At 45.2% G+C, this 19097-nt stretch overlaps 1 protein-coding gene across 2 annotated transcripts in view; it reads left to right on the top strand.

Moving 5' to 3' along the window:
- Positions 1–11508, top strand: part of Ciapin1 (cytokine induced apoptosis inhibitor 1) — a 14846-nt gene extending 3338 nt beyond the window's left edge. For both annotated transcript variants that reach the window (XM_031340927.1, XM_031340926.1), the window contains exons 2-9: positions 1226–1411; positions 2036–2188; positions 4438–4514; positions 5244–5406; positions 6705–6778; positions 8934–9049; positions 10358–10436; positions 10856–11508. In XM_031340927.1, coding sequence (XP_031196787.1) covers positions 1255–1411; positions 2036–2188; positions 4438–4514; positions 5244–5406; positions 6705–6778; positions 8934–9049; positions 10358–10436; positions 10856–10966 — 930 coding nt within the window. In that variant the 5' untranslated portion in view covers positions 1226–1254 and the 3' untranslated portion in view covers positions 10967–11508. The remainder of the gene's footprint in view (positions 1–1225; positions 1412–2035; positions 2189–4437; positions 4515–5243; positions 5407–6704; positions 6779–8933; positions 9050–10357; positions 10437–10855) is intronic.
- The last annotated feature ends 7589 nt before the right edge of the window (positions 11509–19097 follow it).

The following is a 19097-nucleotide window of genomic DNA, read 5'->3' as shown; positions in this document are numbered from 1 at the left end:
GGCTGGCCTGGAACTCAGAAATCCACCTGCCTCTGTTTCCCAAGTGCTGGAATTAAAGACGTGTGCCACCACCACCCGGCGAAATGAATTTCTTAAATTATATTTTATTTATTTGTGTGTGTGCCCCCCTGTGCTATGCTACACATGTCGCTGTCATAGGACAATCTGTAGAAGTTCTCTTACTCCCTGTGGGTTCATGAAAACTGAACTCAAATCATCAAGTTTGGCAACAAGTGTCTTTACCTGCTGGTCCATCCTGCTGCCCCCCCTCAAGTGAATGCTTTTACAGAAGGAAACTGTAATGCATGTTACTTGGATTCCGCCTGGGAGTGTGATAGTGTCCCTGTCTGAGAGTTGGCTATCTCTGAAGTCAGGAGTACCACTGCTTCTTTGTTTCACTTACTTAAAGCTAGAAACTTGGTAGCATTAATGTTTAAGGAGGGAGGAAGGAGCTAAATAGGTGTCTCTTGACCTCCTTTACAGTTAGCATCCTGTACACAGAGCTGCATATCAAGTGGAAGAGAAAGTTGACCCGGGGCAGGGAGTTTTCATAATTAAAACATAGGTTTGGATTCTAATCCCAGTTTTTGTTTTACATTACATAGTATTGATGTATACCGTGCTGGCTGACACAGTTTTCTTTACCTGTACATTGGGAATGACCTAACATCAGACTGTTCTGAGGGTCATTTGAGGTGGTCTGTGTATAAGGTGCTTTAAAAAGGCTGGCTAAGGTTAAATGTTGAAGGCAGCATTGGTTACTACAGATTCAGTGGAGTTGAATTTTTATAAGTAATGAAAAAGAAGTGTTTGGTTTGCTAATTAAAACAAATTTTAAAAAGATGTAGCTGTGGTTAGGTTGTCTGCCAACTTACTGCTTTCCTTGCTGAGTCCTTGTGCCTGATGAATGACCTACTTGTTTCATAGCCAGCTCAAACTGAATTATCTCAAAGATGAAATAATCTTTCTGTCTCCACCCTTTTTACTTGATGCTAATCCCCGTGTCTTGACTCTGCCTTATCGGTCTTGTCTACCTGTTATGTCAGGGTCTGTTGGGATTCTGAAGCCTGGGGCTCTAGGTTCATTCAGTCAGACTCTTAGGGTCACAAGCTTTGTAAAGCCCTCTTTAGCAGGAGGTTGTTGGAGGAGGCTGTGACTCTAATCATACCTGATGAGAGCCCATGGGTTACACTGCACTTTTGTCCTGTCTTGTTTCTTTTGCCAGTGGCATTTAGGTCCAGCAGTGCTGCAGAAATGGCAGAGTTTGGGATCTCCTCTGGCCAGCTTGTGGCAGTGTTCTGGGACAGCTCATCTCCTGAGGAAGCCCTAAAAAACCTGGTGGATAGACTTCAAGGGTTAACTGGCAGCGAGGGCCAAGTACTCGTGGAAAACATCACCCAGCTACTGCAGTGTGAGTACCTACCTGTCTTTTTCTTGTAGGGCTAGAAGTGTTTTTTTTTTTTTTTTTTTTTTTTTTTTTTTTTTTTTTTTTTTTTTTTTTTTTTTTTTCCGTTTATATGAGTACACTGTAGCTGTCTTCAGACACACCAGAAGAGGGTGTCGGATCTCATTACAGATGGTTGTGAACCACCATGTGGTTGCTGGGAATTGAACTCAGGACCTCTGGAAGAGCAGTCAGTACTCTTAACCGCTGAGCCATCTCTCCAGCCCCGGGCTAGAAGTGTTTTGATGGGAGTGCTGCTTGTCTGTAGTTCCTTATACTTGGGTTTTGTTTGAGGCCACCCAATTTCTTCTCAGATGAAATTTAGTAGACCTGGGCATGTGTGTTCTTGTGTTCTGGAGTCTATTACCATTCTAAAAAGCTTCTTTTTCACTTCTTCCCCTGGTCTTACTAAGGTTAAGAACTAGTAAGATACTGAGCAGAATAGTCTTAACACTTTTTGCTAGCATCAGTGGCTTAGTATTTGCTATGTAGGTTCATTCTCCTGGGTGATGCCTGTGTCCTCTGTGGGAGCTTGATAGGAGGGTTGGGAGATTGCTTCCAGCTTAGGCAACTGTTGGTTATTCTTTTCAGCTGCCCATAAGGAATCCAGCTTCGATGTCATTCTGTCGGGTGTAGTCCCAGGAAGCACCTCTCTGCACAGTGCAGAGGTTCTGGCTGAGATGGCCCGGATCCTCCGGCCAGGGGGATGTCTTTTTCTGAAAGAACCAGTGGAGACAACTGGAGGTAAGGATATTGTTGCTCAGAAGGTGAAAGTTTAGCACAACTGAGTCTCCCTGCATGCATGCTGTCTCCCTGAGACAGAGGTACTCCTGTAGTATTACTTTCTCAGGGATAGCTGTTAGAATCTGAGGCAACAGAGTGAAAAGATGTGATGTTTGAATGACCCACCAGATCGCAAATAGAAGGAAATTGCCACCTAAAATGGTTGAATCTATCACCAGATGAAAGGTTCATCTTTGTCATATTTCTGACACAGAGAACATTCCAGCAGTAAGGAGCTCACATAGCAACTTCCTATGAATCTATGGTTGTTCCAGAATACAGAGTTTAAAAGCAAAGGCTGGAATCCTGATAATAAAGAATAATATGTGAGAAGCTTAAACTATTCCAGGAATTCCAAGCTAAAACTAATCTAAGAACTAAAGCCTTTTTTGGCTCAGTAGTATAGCTGTCAGAATTGTTAATCCTGAGTTTCTAGCTTTTTCTTCACTGAATTCAATCAAGATGTAGAAATATATTCCATCAGAAACAATAAAGTAATAGAAATGGAAGTATTTCAGAGTAAATAAAAATGTATTGTTTATCTACAGCTGTGACCTTGTGATGTCTATGGCAGACACAAGCTTTCTTGCTGGAAACTTTTATGATTTTTAAGAGAGGAGAAACGTGTGCGTGCGTGCATGCATGTGTCTGTTTGCCTGTCTGTATGTGGGTGTGTATGAACACGAGTGCAGGAGGCCAGAAATATTGGACCCCCTATAGGGTTAGTGGGGTCCAGTGTCTGCTCCACCATAAGGCACGGCTGCTGGAGAGGCAGGACACAGGAGTTTGACTGCGCTTACCCTACACCATTGCTGGGCAGGTGTTGGGCTATGGGGAAGCCAAGGGACACTGCTTTGAGGGGTGGGGAAGCACAAGACAGGGGCCATCTGGTTCTTAGGCTCTCTGGCACCCAGGTGTCACTGGGAGCCGCGGAAAGCTGAGAATGGAGTGGGGGCCAGCAGGCTAGATCTAGCCTAGGGCCGAGGGGGAGAAGAGGGGTAGTTCTGGCTGGATCTGTGGGGGAGTCCTTGGCTTGTCAGCGGCTGGCTTGGGCTTGAGCTTGGTCATGGCTGGAAGTACAGAGAGGCCTTCTATGGAGATTAGACAGCTGGCTCTTCAAGCAAAAGCTTTCTCCATGGCTCCTCATGGCAGATTCCAATGAAAAGAGGCGGTCCATGGTTTTAAGGCATTTATTGTCATGGTGGAAAGTGGACGAGTAAAACCGCACCCCACTTCTCAGGGTGGACCTGAGGTTAAATACCTTTTGCAGGGAGTAGTGTCTGGGAAGGAGAGTTTATTGGCTAAGTTCTCCAGGCCTTCACCTACCTCATAAAATGGAGATCTGTCTTGAGTCTACGTGACCACAGGTCACATCTTCTACCCGTGGAGGAGCTTGGGACATTGCCCTTACTTGACTAATGGCCACAAATCTATGGAGAGCTGCGGCCTCGTGCCAGGAACCTGGTTCCTAGGGAATAGGGTGTAACACCTTCTGTCCCTTTCAGGTCACTGGGGTTTCTAGCCTTAGCTCAACCAGGAACCAGGCTGCCTTTCACCATCCCTAGACCTAGAGTTAAGGTTGTTGTGAGTCTTCCGATGTGGGTGCTGGGAGCCAAATTCTCATCCTCTGCAAGGGCAGTATGTGCTTATAACCACTGAGTCATCTTTCCAGCCTGTTCTTGCTTGAAATTAAAATCTTGAGTCATAAATGGTGTCTTTGAAAGAACTTTATAGTGACAGTACTTAGGTTTCTGTGTAGTAAACAGTTTATAAGTTTATTCATTATCTAACATTCTTTGGGAGGGGGTTCCAAGAAGCAGAACGATGGAATTTTGACCTGTACAAGCCTAAATGAGAATACTTCGGGGGCTGGAGAGATGGCTCAGTGGTTAAGAGCACTGACTGTTCTTCCAGAGGTTCAAATCCCAGCAACCACATGATGGCTCACAATCATATGTAATGGGATCCAGTCATCCTTTCTGGTATATCTGAAGACAACGATGATATACTCATATAAAATAAATTAAAAAAACAAAACACTTTGAACCACCCAAAAGATTTTTCAAAGTAAAATGTTATCACTAAACTATATGCACATTAAACAAAGTAAAGCTTTCCTGTTCTAGAGCCTGCTGACTCACATAGGGTAGAGCCTTATAGTTTTCCCAGCTTTGACATATGGAGCCATTAATGGAGGTTTTCTTTGACAGGTAACAATGACAAAATGAAAACGGCCTCTAAGCTGTGTTCAGCCCTGACTCTTTCTGGCCTTGTGGAAATAAAAGAGGTAAGTGTGTAGATACCCATCCTTGTTAGGTATGTAAACCTTAGGTGACCCAAACCTACAGAGTTTGTCAGTAATCTTGTGGCAAGTGAGGTGATAGGTGCTGTGCAGAACTAGGAAGTAATGTGAAACTTGCTGCCTGAGAGAGAGATATAGGGTGCTTTGAAAAAGAAACCCTTGGGAACAGATCTCTTCTGAAGACTTGGTGGCTCGCACTGGTCTCCCTAGAGCTGCTCAACAGCGATGGCTCGCACTGGTCTCCCTAGAGCTGCTCAACAGCGGTGGCTGTGCTGCAGGGAGGACAATGATTCACTGCTCCTGTCTGTCTCAGTGTACACAGCTCTTAGGCTCGATAGAGTATTGGCCCTTAGACCTTTTGGTGGACACGAGACTATGGATGGGGATTGTGCACTTATAACAGTTGAGTAGAGAGATATGTTCAAGCTAAGCAGAGGCATTTGTAGTTCCATATTTTCTAGAAATTAAATTTTAAAATATTAGCATTTCCTTTGGAAGAAGTGTTAGTCAGTGACAGCTGTATTGTTATATTCCTGCTTTTTTTTTTTTTTTTTTTTTTTTTTTTTTTTTTAAATGTGATTCAGGCCTTTAAATTCTCTTTTTGAGACAGAGACTCATTGTTGGATATTGCCCAGGCTAGCCATGTGGCTGGCTTGGTGAAACAGTGAATGGAGGAGCGTGTAGTACTGATTCGTGGGATGTCTTCAATTGCAGTTGCAGCAGGAGGCCTTAAGCCCCGAGGAGGTGCAGTCCGTGCAAGAGCACCTGGGCTACCACAGTGACAGCCTGCTCTCAGTCTACGTCACTGGCAAGAAACCAAACTTTGAAGTGGGTTCTTCCAGCCAGCTAAAGCTTTTCAACAAGAAGTCCTCTTCAGGTAAGACTAGCTGGGGATGCTCTTTTGTGTGAGGTGGGGGAGGGGAGGGGCCGGCTGATCTAAGTATTCTTCTGTTGGTCCTTCAGTGTCCATCATTTGTATGCTACAGGATGTTTCCTGTGCTTTTATCTTGGGAGTACTAATATCCAAACCTGAAATAATACATAGATATTTCCTAGTATGGCCTGTCTGAGACCACCTCAGCTCGGAGGCCGAGTCATTTATTCAGTTGATGAGGTCTCTTCAGGCCCTGGGAGGATGGGTTTGTCCTTAGGAGACCTCACCATGGTGATAACATTTTCACACATAGCACTCATACAGAAAAAAGAGGTTTTTCATGACCTTTTCATATACACCTGTGTACTCTCGTTGCTTCCTAGCTGCACCCCCTGTAGATTGCAGAGATTAACAGAAGTTTGCTGACATATCCACACTGTACTCTTGCTGTCTAGCTCTAATCTTTATGAAGTACTGTGACCTCAGTTTATAGTCCTTACTTCTCTGCCCTCTGAGTGGCAGGAGTTACAGGCTTGTGATCTCAAGCCTGGCCTCAGGAAATACTTGGACCTTTGATTTTGTAGTTCCTGGAGGGTTGGGATAGCTCAGATCAGTAATTGATCTTGTGGATATTCTGAGTATCCAGCTGTGGCAGTGACAGTCTCTGGTGGTGTGCTTACCCAAAAGGCCTTACCTAGGATTTGCCCCTCTAATCCCCAGCGCTGAGGCTCATAGATTTCTTTCTAGTGTCCTGGTCTAGATGGAAAATGTTCTGTCACTGACTGTGTAACCTGGCCACCAGCCTCACTAGAGTCTGTCTTCCTCTGGAACAGGCTTAGGTGAGGCTAAATCTTAGCCACTTAGGAAGTTGTTGATACTTGTCTCATTTGACTCTCCAAATACTAAGAGTAGGCAGAGGGGGTGCTATAACCCATGTTGTAGGGGGTTAAACTCCTGCAGCAAGGAACAGGCAGCATAGAGTGGATGTTGTAGCCCCACATAACAACCACAGCTATAAAACTAGATGGGGTACCTCACAAGGTTCTCAGCATGCATGGTTAGGTGAGATGATGGGAGTGCTGGTGGAATGCCTAGCTTAAAGCAAACAGGTAACCAACGCAGACATCCTTCACTGGGTGAAGGCTGCGCCTTCGGGTGGTAGTGGAGCTGAGCGCCCAGCCTCCCTTCCTGTCTCCTCAGTCTGTTCAGTCACTCTCTACTAGTCTCCACAGGTGCTGCGGTATGCTTGTAGTTTGCTTCTGACAGTTTAAAGAGTTCATTTCTTTTATTGTTTAACTCAGTGAAACCTGTTGTGGATCCTGCTGCTGCCAAACTCTGGACCCTCTCAGCCAATGACATGGAGGATGACAGCGTGGTGAGTTGGCCCTGTGGTCACCTGATTGTTCCTCCCACACACCCCCATGCCTTATAGTGAAAAAGTGACCTTAAATTTTGTTTGTTTTAATTACGTGTGTGTGTGTGTGTGTGTGTGTGTGTGTGTGTGTGTCTGTCTGTCTGTCTGTCTGTCTGTCTGGGCACTATATGCATTCCTGGTGCTCTCAGAGACCAGAAGAGAGTGTTGGATCCCCTGGATCTGGAGTTGAGTTGCAGGTAGTCATTAGCTGCTGTGTGGGTACTCAAAAACAAACCCACATCTTCTGCAAGAGCAGCAAGTACTTTTAACCACTGAACCATGTTTCCAGACCTGAAAGTGACCTTTTAGATTTTTGGGTACTAATGTATAGTTGTGCCTGATGTTGATGTCTTTGATTAGTACATTCCTTCCTAGTAGTATTTTAAATTTTATTTTTTGAGTATCTCTTTTCCCTCAACAGATTTCCTTGTTTTCCCTTTGTGTGAACTAGTAAAGATTCTTGTAGACTTATAAACCAGGAAAGAAGCTGGCGAGATATTTTATTGGCCTCTGTCTAGGTGAATCATTGAGCATTCACTGTCTTAAACCCAGTGTTTGCACCTCTGATCTGCCCTATCTTTAAGAAATTAAGCTGGGCGGTGGTAGAATACACATTTAATCCTAGTATTTGGAAGGCAGAGGCAGACAGATCTGAGTTCAAGGTCAGCCTAGTCTACCAAAAGAAAAAAGAAAAAAAAAACAACAACAAAAAAAAGAAAGAATTGTTTCTGCACCTTTACTATTGAGGCAAGAGTGATGAACAAAATACATCATGGTTTATGTTCTCAGAGCTTACAGACATAACTGCCTTCACATTACACAAATATATTTATAACTGTTTGCTTTTTTTCCTCTTGGATTTTATTGCCAGGCCCACTCCAGTCTAGTTTGCGTGACAGCAGCCCAACAGTGGCTGAAAGCTTCAAGGAAGTTATTAGCCTCCTGGAATTCTTTGGCATTTCCTAACTCAGAGATGGCCCAGATTTGTCCTTGCATTAGTCTATGGAAAGTCTCACGGCCTAGGTGCCCATCAAGATATGATTTACTAATAGCTGAACAAAATTAGATGTTGCTCTCTGACCTTTACCAGTGTTCCAACATCTTAGCTGAACCCTGGCTTGGAATTTTCATAGGGAGTCTTACAGATTCAGACTAATTGCCTCTGGCATTGTTAGGGAGATAATGAGGGAGGTAGGGCATTGAAGTTTACTGAATGGAAGTTGATAATCCCAGGGCAAGGTCAACTAAGAATCCTCATTTCAGTCTTCTTAGGCAGCTGAGCCACTCCCAGAAACTAGCAAGAATGGGACCCCTGAGTCATATCTCTGCTAGCCCAGATTAGCATAGTTGGCCCTTTACTAAGGATGGGCTGGACCTTGAACCTGTGTGTGTGAGAGAGCTGTGCAGCAAGGCATTCGACCCTCTACCCCCTTGTGGTCCGCAGCCCCCTGGGCCCAGAGCACTTGGGTCCGGGGTGGGATGGGGGTAGGGGGGTCCAATGCCCGTCCAGAAGAGGCAGCTGCTGTTTTAGACCCATTGGGTTTCAGACGGCCTCACATGAACCTTGACCGCTAAGCCGCCTGACCTTTTCTTTTTCATTTGTAATGACCATAAAGGTCTGATGTTTAATTTTTAGGAATATACACTCAGGTACAACACTCCCTTGTATCTGCATCTGTGTGTGCCATTTTTTCTCAGCCGACGTCTTGCCGACCTGTACCGGAATCCTGTTTCTCCCTCAGGTTGAGGGGCTAAGGCTGGCTGGCCCGCGGCATTTTATGGAAAATGTTTTACTTCTTTTGACTATATTTTATTCCCACAACTAGTCATATATTGAAATAAATACAGTACTTCTCTTCATTTTACCTGTTCCCACCCTCCCTATGAAAACACTCTCTCTCTCCCTCTCCCCGTAGTACCAGCCAATTTTGCAGCTCTTCCCAGCCTCATGCAATCTCTCCCATGGACCATTAGCCCCTTTAGCCTATGGCCTAGTTCACAGTGGGTGTTGCTTTTACTTTGCACAGTATGTGCTTGCTCTCATAGCCTGGGATTACCTCAGCTTTTCATCAGAGGGACCATGGCTATGTTGCTAAGTGTTTGGATCACTTTCTAGGATCTCATTGACTCAGATGAGCTGCTAGATCCTGAAGATCTGAAGAAGCCTGATCCAGCCTCCCTGAAGGCTCCTTCATGTGGGGAAGGGAAAAAGAGGAAGGCCTGTAAGAACTGGTAAGTGCTGGCCAGGGAGCAGGTCTGCTCTGCTGGTTACTTCTCCAGGTGTCAAGTCATCTCTCAGTGCCTCATTCTCTTTGAAAATGGTTTTCCTCTGAGATGTGAGGTATATAGAGGAATAAACTAAACTAAACCTTAAAGAATAGCAAAGATCCACACACCATGGTGTAGATTAAGAAATGGGACCATACTGGCTGGCATCCCAGCACTTGAGAGGCGGAAAGCAAGCAGATCTCTCTGAGCTCAAGGTTAGCATGGTCTACATAGAGTTCCAGGCCAGCATGCAGGAGGCTGAGGCAGGGTCGCCTGTATAGCAAGACTGTTTCAAAAAAACTTTTAAAATAAATAAAAACAAGCTGATCATGTGACCGAGCATCTAGATGGATTTATTTGTTCACCTTTATTGAAGGGAACCTAGTTAGATGTTGGGGGTGGGGCGGCTCCAAATTTCAGAGCCCTGCATCTTCTGCAGGGACGGGGTTGCTCAGGTTAAGTCTTCCTATGTCTGCTACAGGTCCTTTGGTACCTTCAGATTCAGGATGAGGCGGGAGGGAGTGATAGTTTATCTGGCAAGCTGATTCTCTTGCTGCTTCCCTGCAGTTTCCAGTCGTGTACTACTGCTGTTCTTGTAGCGCTGGTGAAAAAAAGTGGAATTGTACGTACCTGTGTGGTCATATCCTAACGTGGAAGCTCTGCATTGGTATTTCTACTAGTGTAAGACAGGCTTGGCCTGTTTATGCATCCACTGGTTGTTATTATGGTTCTTTATGATTCTTTTTTTTTTTCCCGAGACAGGGTTTCTCTGTGTAGCCCTGGCTGTCCTGGAACTCACTCTGTAGACCAGGCTGGCCTTGAATTCAGAAATCCATCTGCTTCTGCCTCCCAAGTGCTGGGATTAAAGACATGCGCCACCACTGCCAGTCTCATCGATTTTTAGGTATTCCAATTTGCCAGCATCTACAAATGAGAGGATTTCAAGTAAAAATCCAGATTTTCATCTGTTTATTTAATTTATTTTTTGGTATGTTTGTGGTGCTGGGGATACAGCCCAGGGTCCTGCCCATGCTAGGCATGTGCTCTACCACTGAGCCACATCTCAGTTCCTTCTGGTCATGAATTTGGATCTGCTTCCCACAGAAGTCAGCAGTACAGCTCCCCCATCCTTCTCCACTCTGCTGTCTTCTCCAGCAACCTTACCCCTAGCCTACTGCTTCTGTAGCATTTAACTCGACACTTGGTAAAAAGAGAAGTCTTAGACATACGTTAGCACTGTTAGAGATTTGACGTGTCTGTTGGGTCCCCCAGCACCTGTGGCCTTGCAGAAGAACTGGAGCGGGAGCAGTCCAAGGTGCAGAGCTCTCAGCCCAAGTCAGCCTGTGGAAATGTACGTACTGCACCTCCTGACACCCACCTACCCCTAACTGCACACAGAGTAGCTGATATTCTCATAGTGGGCCAGTGTGATGAGAAGAGGTTATCCTGAGAGGGAGTCTGCATTCTCGTGCCCATGCTGAGGGTGGCTATTATTTTTTATTTTGTTAGACATTTTGTCTCTTCCTTGATGTGGGATGTCATTTATTCGGCCATTTGGCTGACCTTACTGTGATCTCCTGTAGCTTGCCATGTAGCTCACGCAGGCAATAAGCCTGCCTCAGCTTCCCAAGCACACGGATTACAGCTGTATCACTGACTCATGTGGCTGGAGCCCTTACTGACTGACTTAATAAAACAAGAGACCTATGGGTGCATGCAGGTGCCCCTTCCTTTGGCCCTTAGCTCTATGTGACTGTTGTTTCTCCACAGTGCTACCTGGGTGATGCTTTCCGCTGTGCCAACTGCCCCTACCTTGGGATGCCAGCCTTCAAACCTGGAGAGCAGGTGCTCCTGAGCAATAGCAATCTCCAGGATGCCTAGGAGGAACCTCAAGCCCACACACTTCCTCCAGCCGACTCCTGTCCCTCAGCTTCTCACACGGCCTCCTCCCATCTCTGGATTCAGTCACTCTGAAAACATTCACAGGGAGAGGCTTGTAGCAGAACGAAGCTGCTGTGGGCAATGGGGTGTGGTGCTGCTAGGTCTTGAAAGACCAAGGTATGAGGGGACCTGCCTTCTTAGTGTTAGGAGAATGAGATGTACTCTAAGGAACTCTGCTGCTGGTGTTAGAGTGCTGACTCTCTCTACCCTTGAGTCTAGACACCCTTGAATATTTATGCTGAATAAGCTCCAGGCTCCACTCAGTGATGCTACCACCTACTGAACTTCCTCAGGATGTATTTCTTGGAGTCATGGGTCAGCTGTCAAAGGGCCTCGGGCACCAAAGAAGTCACTTCCCCAGTTACGATCCATCTTTTGTCCTCTGCCTTTCTCACCTCACCCCATTTTACTGTAGTGTTGTATCTGTGTCCTGTTGTCATTTCTGTTAAATAGGTATTAAACTTTTGTGTTTCTATGTCTCCTTTTCACTGTGAGTGTGTCTCTGTGTATGTGTGTGGTGGTGGAGGGTTGTCTGTCAGCTGTCTACATTCAGTTTGGACTATGAAAAAGTCGATGTCACATAGGAGTGGGGCCAGAGCTGCCTTTGTAGATTAGGATTTTTCTTGATCTCCTGTAGGAGCCAGGTCAAGAAGAATGCAGGTTAGGGCAGGCTGGACCAGCAGCAGGAAGTATCAGAGCAGTAGACCCTCTTGAGTCTCCATCCTGCCTCTGCCCACATCCCTGTCATCCATCATGCCTGCTGTTACCTGTCCTTGGAACTTGATCTTCCAAGCTTGCGTCTGCTTCTGCTGGTCCCTGCTGCTGAGGCTTAGCTATGGGTGTGGTGAAAAGCCCTTGAGAAGCAGAGTTTCTGTTGACTCCAGTGACCTTGCCTTGTGTTACCTCCCCTCCAATTAGAGCAAAACCTGAAAGCCTCTGGCATTTCTCTTCAGTCCTGAGTGGAGAGAGGCTTTGGTAAAGTGAAAGGGTTTTACAGATGGACTTACAGTCCCTGCTGGACTTAAAGTTAATTAGAAGGGAGATTATCCTTGGCCCATTCTGTTGATCCTTTAAAAGAACTGGAAAACAAAGGCTTTGTTTTGCTGCCTGTGCAGAAGCTAGTGGTGAAATGTTAAGAGATACACAGCCCTACTAAGAAAGTGGGGCTACAGCCCCACAACAACGAACTTGGTTCTGTGAGCACTGGGCCAGTTTTGAAGAGGACTCAGTTTCAAATGAGAGCACAGCCTGTGCCTGAGTTAGCGGCTTGGAGCCATGCAGAGAGCACTTGTGTATGTACAAGGCTCTCTTGTTTTTGATTCCTAGTACCAAAACCAAAAAAAGTTTTCTCAGGCCAGAGCAATTGACAGAAAAGCCAAGATAATAAGTGGGTGAGTGGCTGACTGATTTGTCACACAGCAACAAAAACTAACAGCCCCAAATGGGTTTAGGTTTAGCTGACCAACTATTGACTGCCTCTACTGCAGTTGCCTAAGTGAGGGACAAACATGTTAAAGCTCCTGGGCCAGAGCTTCCCTGTGGGCTTAGTAAATGCTACAAGCCCTTCAGACCTGCTCGTTGATTCCTAGCTATGACTGCCACAAAGGATAATGGTTTGGTTGGCATGGTTAATAGGGCCCTGGTGGCAGTCTTTCTGTCCTTCCACAAGGGCCAGAGGAATGCATCCAGTTCAGTCAGGTCCCAGGCTGCTGGAGAGAAACCTTGCCCAGAGCACATGTAGGCCTCTGCCTGGCTACTACTGCACACTGAGGAATTTGGAGTGGTAGGGGCACAGGTATTTCTCTGGCTAGACTCTTGATTCTGTGACTATAGCCTAAGGAGAAGTTTCAGCCATTTGTAAGCTTATAGTATGGAATCCAAAAACAAATTCAACCTAAACTTACATGAATACATGTGTGGGCCTGGGAGCGTTTGTTTTTTTTAGTGAATGTAATGATTTCTTTGTGTTTATGTGTATACAAGCATATATGCCATGGTGCACATGTGGGGGTCAGAGAATAACTTACAGGAGCTGGTTCTCCTTCCACCCTGTGGGTCCCAGGAATCAAAGCCAGGTCCTCATTCTTGGCAGCCATTACCTTAACCCACTGAGCCATCTCATTGGCTCTTGTTTTTTTGAGATTAGGTTACATGTAAGCCAGGCTGTCCTCCATCTCCCTCCCCTCCTCCTCTCTTCCTGTGTCTGAAACAAGCGGTGGCTACTGTAGCCTGAATCTCACTGTGTGTAGCCCAAACTAGCCTGTATCTCATGGTGATCCTCAGGCTCCCAAATACTGGCATTACAAGCATGTCCCATCATGTCAAACCTGGCCTTTTTTTTTTTTTTTTTAAAGTTTTTTTCATTTTATGTGTATGTATGCATATATGTCTGTGTACCAAGTTTGTGCAGTGCCCATGGAGCCTAGAAGAGGGTATCAAATCCCCCAGGACTGGACTTAGAGCTGTGAGCCACTATATAGGTGCTGGGAATCAAACCTGGGTCCTCTGTAAAAGCAGCTAAGTTCTTTTAACCAGTGAGGATTTTTCCAGCTCCCTAGCTTCTTAACTCTATAAAGTCTTTGGCTTAGAATCTGGTAGTGTAGCATCTCCTCTCCCCTCGTTCTGAAATCACTTGGTTGGTGTAGGCAGCAGAGGCAGGCCACATCTTTCCTGGGCTTTGGTGACAGCTGAGCCTTAAGGGGGTTTGGAGCTGAAGCATGAGGGGAGTAAGTGAAACATGCTGCAGAAGTGAAGGCCCTCGGGCTTTTGTAGCTACTCCTGGTTGAGATGAATCTACAAGGAAGCCTGCCATTGCTTGAAGCTGGTAGTCCTCTGATGTTACAGAATATTGCATCACCCAGTATGTGGTGATGGGGATTTGGAAGGCTAAGCAGAAACCCTACCATATAAGGGTGGAGGCGTGGCCAGGTGGGGACACAGCAGGATTTGTTTGGATAGTTCAACACTGGCTGACCATTGGAATCACTGGGCAGCTTCCAAAAATAAAAACAACCTCCTGTGCCTGGTTTTTATTTACAAAGACCATTTAAATCAGGATCTTCTGGAGTGGTCTAGGCTAGTGTTTCTTGAGGCTTTCCCAGATGACTGTAAAGTGTGTTTTGTGTTAGAGAAGACTTTTCTCACACAGCAGAAAACAAGGTAAAAAACACCCCAACCAAATATCGTGGTGCACCTGTAACTCCAGCACTCAGAGGCCGAGGCAGGAAGATTAAAAGTTTAAAGCTAACCTGCGCCAAAGTTCTAGGTCAGGCTAGACATCATAATGAGACTATGTTGAAAACCAAAAATCCTAAGCAGATATATTTGACAAGTAAGAACCTAGGATGCAGCAGGGCAGTGGTGGAGCATGCCTTTAATCCCAGCACTTGGGTGGTTGCTGGGTTTGAGGCCAGCCTGGTCTACAGAGTGAGTTCCAGGACAGGCAGGGCTACACAGAGAAACCCTGCCTTGAAAAAGAACCTAGGGTGCAATCAAGTAGCCCTTAAGAGAATGGAGCAAGTTATAGGGCCACATCATGTGGCTTAGAGCAGTAGGGGTGAGCTATTGCTGTGGATGTGGAAGAGCTAAGGCGTTAGAAGAGTGTGTGTGTGTGTGTGTGTGTGTGTGTGTGTGTGTGAGTACGTGTACATATGTGTGCCCCATACATGCATGTGCACAGGAAAAAGATGGGGGTGGTGGTGAAAGGAATATTATAAATATCTAAAGGATACATACGTGTACATGTGACATAGATGTTCCAGAAAACTGGCGAACATACTTGGGACCAGAATGTGTTCTGGAATAGAGATCAGATGGGGGTAGGCTTTCAGGGTAGAAGGATAGTTGGTTAGTTGGTTTGAGACTGGTCTCACACAGTAGCCTAGGCTGAGAACTCACCTTGTAGCTCAAGCTAACCTAAAAAGCTAGTCCTCCTGCCTCAGCCTCCAGAGTGCTGACACGAAGGTGAGCTACCACATCCACTAGCAAGATTGTTTATTTCCAACCCAAGGCCTCCCTCACCCATGCTCAGTACACCTAACCACTGAGCTACAGCCCCAGCCACTGATGGTTCTTTCTTTAAGCTATTTTATCATTGATTTATATGCTGTACACATACATGTATTTTGTATTTTAGGATACATTGTAAAACAAAGAAACATAAACCCTGGGCCTTAGGGAAACCCACTAGGCCAGAACAAAGTCCTGAACCTCCTGACATGGATCTTCAGAGACAGATTCCATATGTGGAACATCACAGCAGCTCCATAGAGTCTACATAGCCTGTAAACACTAGATGGAGGGTTCAAAACCATGCTGGACTATAGCAAGATGCTACCTGAAAAACAAAAGTTAAGCAAGCAAGCACGCTTACATAGCAGTACTGTGGAGAATGTCAGCACAGAGCCGATGAGCACTGACCACACAGACCCTTTACATTTTCACATATTTTCTGTGTGAGTACATGTGTTTGTCATGATTTGTGTGAGGTCAGAGGACAGCGTGGAGTTGTTTCCCTCTTTTTCATGTGTAGGTTCCAAGATCAAACTTAGGAAGTTAGGCTTAGTGGCAAGGACCTTTACCTGCTGTGCCCTCTCACTGGTCCAGGGCAAAATTTTTCCCCAAAATTGCACAAATGTATAAAATACAATGACATGGGAGCACGACAGCAAGTGGTTACAGCATGGAGACGTGATGAAGGTGCTTAGGCTCACCAAAGAAGGAAGAACAGAGCCCCGAAATGGCCTTGGAACAGAATGGAATCAAGGCAAATTGAATGTACTAGATCATCATATGAAGTGATTCTCACTACATACATACATACACACGAACATGCATACATACATATATGTACCTAACATTTTATGAGTCGCCTGCAAAAATTTTTTGAGAATTATGTGTTTGGGTGTTTTGTCAGCATCTATATATGTGTACCACGTGTGCACAGAGTGTCCAGACAGAAGAGGGTATTGGATTTCCTGGAACTGGAGTTAGAGATGATTGTTTGGCCATGTGGGTGCTTGGAATCAAAACAATCTCTGGGAGGGCAACTCGTGTTTTAACTGGTAAACTAACTCCAATTGAAACGTTTAAAAATAAGTCAAAAGAGCTACTTACTACACAGAAGCAATAAAAGCCCAAAATGAAGTGGAAAGGGGCGGGGGAACCCTACAAAATACCAAAATAATTACTTAGCTGAAATTTAAGAATTATCCAGAAATTAAGAGTTGATTTACAGGTCTAGAAAGATGGCTCAGAAGTTAAGAGCTTAATGCTTTTCCAGAGAACCTGAGTTCAGTTCCTAGCACCCATGTCAGGTGGCTCACAAGTGCCTGTATATCTCCTCCAGGGAGTCTGGCACCTTGGCACCCACATATATTGACACGTATACAAAAAAATCTTCAAAGGAAAATGTCATCTACAAGAGAAGTGGATCATGATGGCACGTGGCTTTAATAACAGCATGCAGGAGGCTGAGGCAGGTGGATCTCTGTGGGGAGCCGCAGCTGCCACCCTATATATATATATATTGAACACCTGGTCTCCGGCCAGAGCAGAGAGCATTGATAAACAAGCCCTTAGTTGGAAAAGCTGAGTGCTTCCAGTTTGTGATGCAAGCTGGCGTGATTTCCCGCAGCCTATTGTGCTTTGCCACGTAGCCGATGATGATTGGGACCAGGGAAAGTGTTAAACCCACAAGGGCTGGGGGCTGGAGATAATTAGGAGTAAGTATGTAGGGAATAGAAGTAAGTAGATATAGAAGTAAGATGTAAAGATAGAAGTAAGATGTAAGGATAGAAGTAAGATGTAAGGATAGAAATAGAATAGAAGTAGGATGTAGGAATAGAAGTAAGATGTATGTAGTAAGATGTAGGGAATAGGAGTAAGTAAGAAGAAAGTAGTAAGATGTAAGTAGTAAGATAGAAGTAGTAAGCTGTAAAGATGTAAGTAGTAAGATAGAAATAATTAAGATGTAAGAAGCAAGATTACAAGGTTCATGATTAAACTGCATTGGAGAAGAGCTCGTTGTTGCCTCCTTACTTCTGCTAGACAGAAAGGCGGCCGACAGATCTCTGAATTATAGCCAAGTGTGGTCTATAGAGTGACTTCTAGAACAGCCAGAGATACATAAACTGTCTCAAAAAAGGGAAAAAAGAACAAAGGTCAATATAAATAACTTTAAAAGGTGGTGATGTGCTGGGCAGTGGTGGTGCACACCTTTAATCCCAGCACTTGGGAGGCAGAGGCAGGCTGATTTGTGAGTTCCATGACAGCCAGGGCTGCACAGAGAAACCCTGTCTCGAAAAACAAAACAAAAAAAAAAAAACAAAACAAAAAGGTGGTGATGTTTTGCAGAGAAAATAGCTTGATTCAGAACAATTTACAGTTCCCAGAACTCTGCACACAGTGTACTGTGCATTGTCTAGGAGGCCTTGTCAATTCTCAGCCCTTCAAGGAATAGTGTTCATGTATGTAATCTTTTTTTTTTTAAAGATTTATTTATTTACTATATGTAAGTACACTGTAGCTGTCTTCAGACACACCAGAAGAGGGCATCAGATCTCATTACAGATGGTTGTGAGCCACCATGTGGTTGCTGGGGTTTGAACTCAGGACCTTGGGAAGAGCAGTCAGTGCTCTTAACCACTGAGCCATCTCTCCAGCCCCCTCATGTATGTAATCTTAGTAATCATGAGGCCCATGTAAGACTGAGTCCAGAGTGAACCTGGACTACATAGGAGACTCTACTACCTCCTCCACCACCAAAACCCCCCGTGGGACAATAAAAATGGGTGAAGAAAAACAGTCTAGACAACTCTGGACTGTGCTGGCCAGAGGCCACAGAAAAACACTGCTTACAGGTTCATGCTGATGGCTTGCTCAGCCTTATACAACCTAAGACCTCCTGCCAAAGTGGAACTGCCCACAGTCAGCTGGGCCCTCCCACATCAACTAAATTATCCATAGACCTGCCTGCAGGCCAATCTGATGGAGGCATTTTCTCAATTTAGCTTCCTCCAATAACATTAGCTTGTGTCAAGTTGACAAAACAACCAATCTATACAGGTAGGGTGCCCATGTCATGTCATCTAGACCACGAGGCAGCACAGGGTTTCTGTAAGGGTGGTATGTGAGGCAGAAAGCAGCAACTTAACTGGGTCCACCCTCAACAGGTCTGTGGAGGGCCACGTTCACTGTTGCTGGAGAAGTGTGAGGGAAGGGAAGCCAACGCGTGAGAGAGCCCACAGTCAAGCAGTGGAAGACACTGGAGGCAGGAGAGAGACGGGCATAGTGAAGGAATATGGCAAAGAAAAGGAGCCCCTTACCTGAGTCTAGCTGGAGGCTGGCCAGCTGAGAGTCCAGAATTTCAGCAAGCTAACAAAACTTGCCACCAAGATTGCCTACATAGAGACAAGCTTCCTCTCAATAGAGATAATGCAAATAAAGATGTTAAAATAGCGGTGAGTCATGCTGAAGGCCTGAGTGTATGTGACCTTTAAACTCAAAAGCCCTTATGGGTTTACAGCTGGGAAAGGAGTAATTTCTTTGAAAATCTCAAAAACACGATTGTGATTTTTGTTGTAGTCAGAACACGTCTTAACTCCCTTATGACCTAGGATAATAAGGATTTAATTTAATCCTTGGGGTCTTTGGCTTTATCTCCTCAGCCCATACTCCTCTCCAAGGCACCCTAGAACCCACCCTATGATCTCATTGTAAAATGGTCCTAGCAGAACATGGTCATGCATGCCTTTAAGCCAGTATGCTGTATGGGTGTTTCATCTGCATATATGTCTGTGTACCATGTGTATCTGGTACCTTTGGAAGCCCAAAGAAAACAGCTGTGAGCAGCCACGTAGGTGCTGGGAATCGAACTGGGGTCCGGTGGAAGAGCAGCAAGTGCTCCTAACCACCTAGCCACTTAATAAATAGCATTTCTGCTTCATACTGACTCGTCCTGAAAGGTTTTTTGGTTGAAAAGTTAAGGTCTTTGGAAAAATCTCCGAGCCTGATGGTGGCGCATGCCTTTAATCTCAGCTCTTGAGAGGCAGAGGCAGTCAGATTTCAGAGT

This window comes from Mastomys coucha, unplaced genomic scaffold (assembly GCF_008632895.1).
Source record: "Mastomys coucha isolate ucsf_1 unplaced genomic scaffold, UCSF_Mcou_1 pScaffold22, whole genome shotgun sequence".
Classification (NCBI taxonomy): Eukaryota; Metazoa; Chordata; class Mammalia; order Rodentia; family Muridae; genus Mastomys; species Mastomys coucha.
The sequence above is the reverse complement of the archived record's forward strand: the minus strand, read 5'-3'. Positions and strand labels throughout refer to the sequence as shown.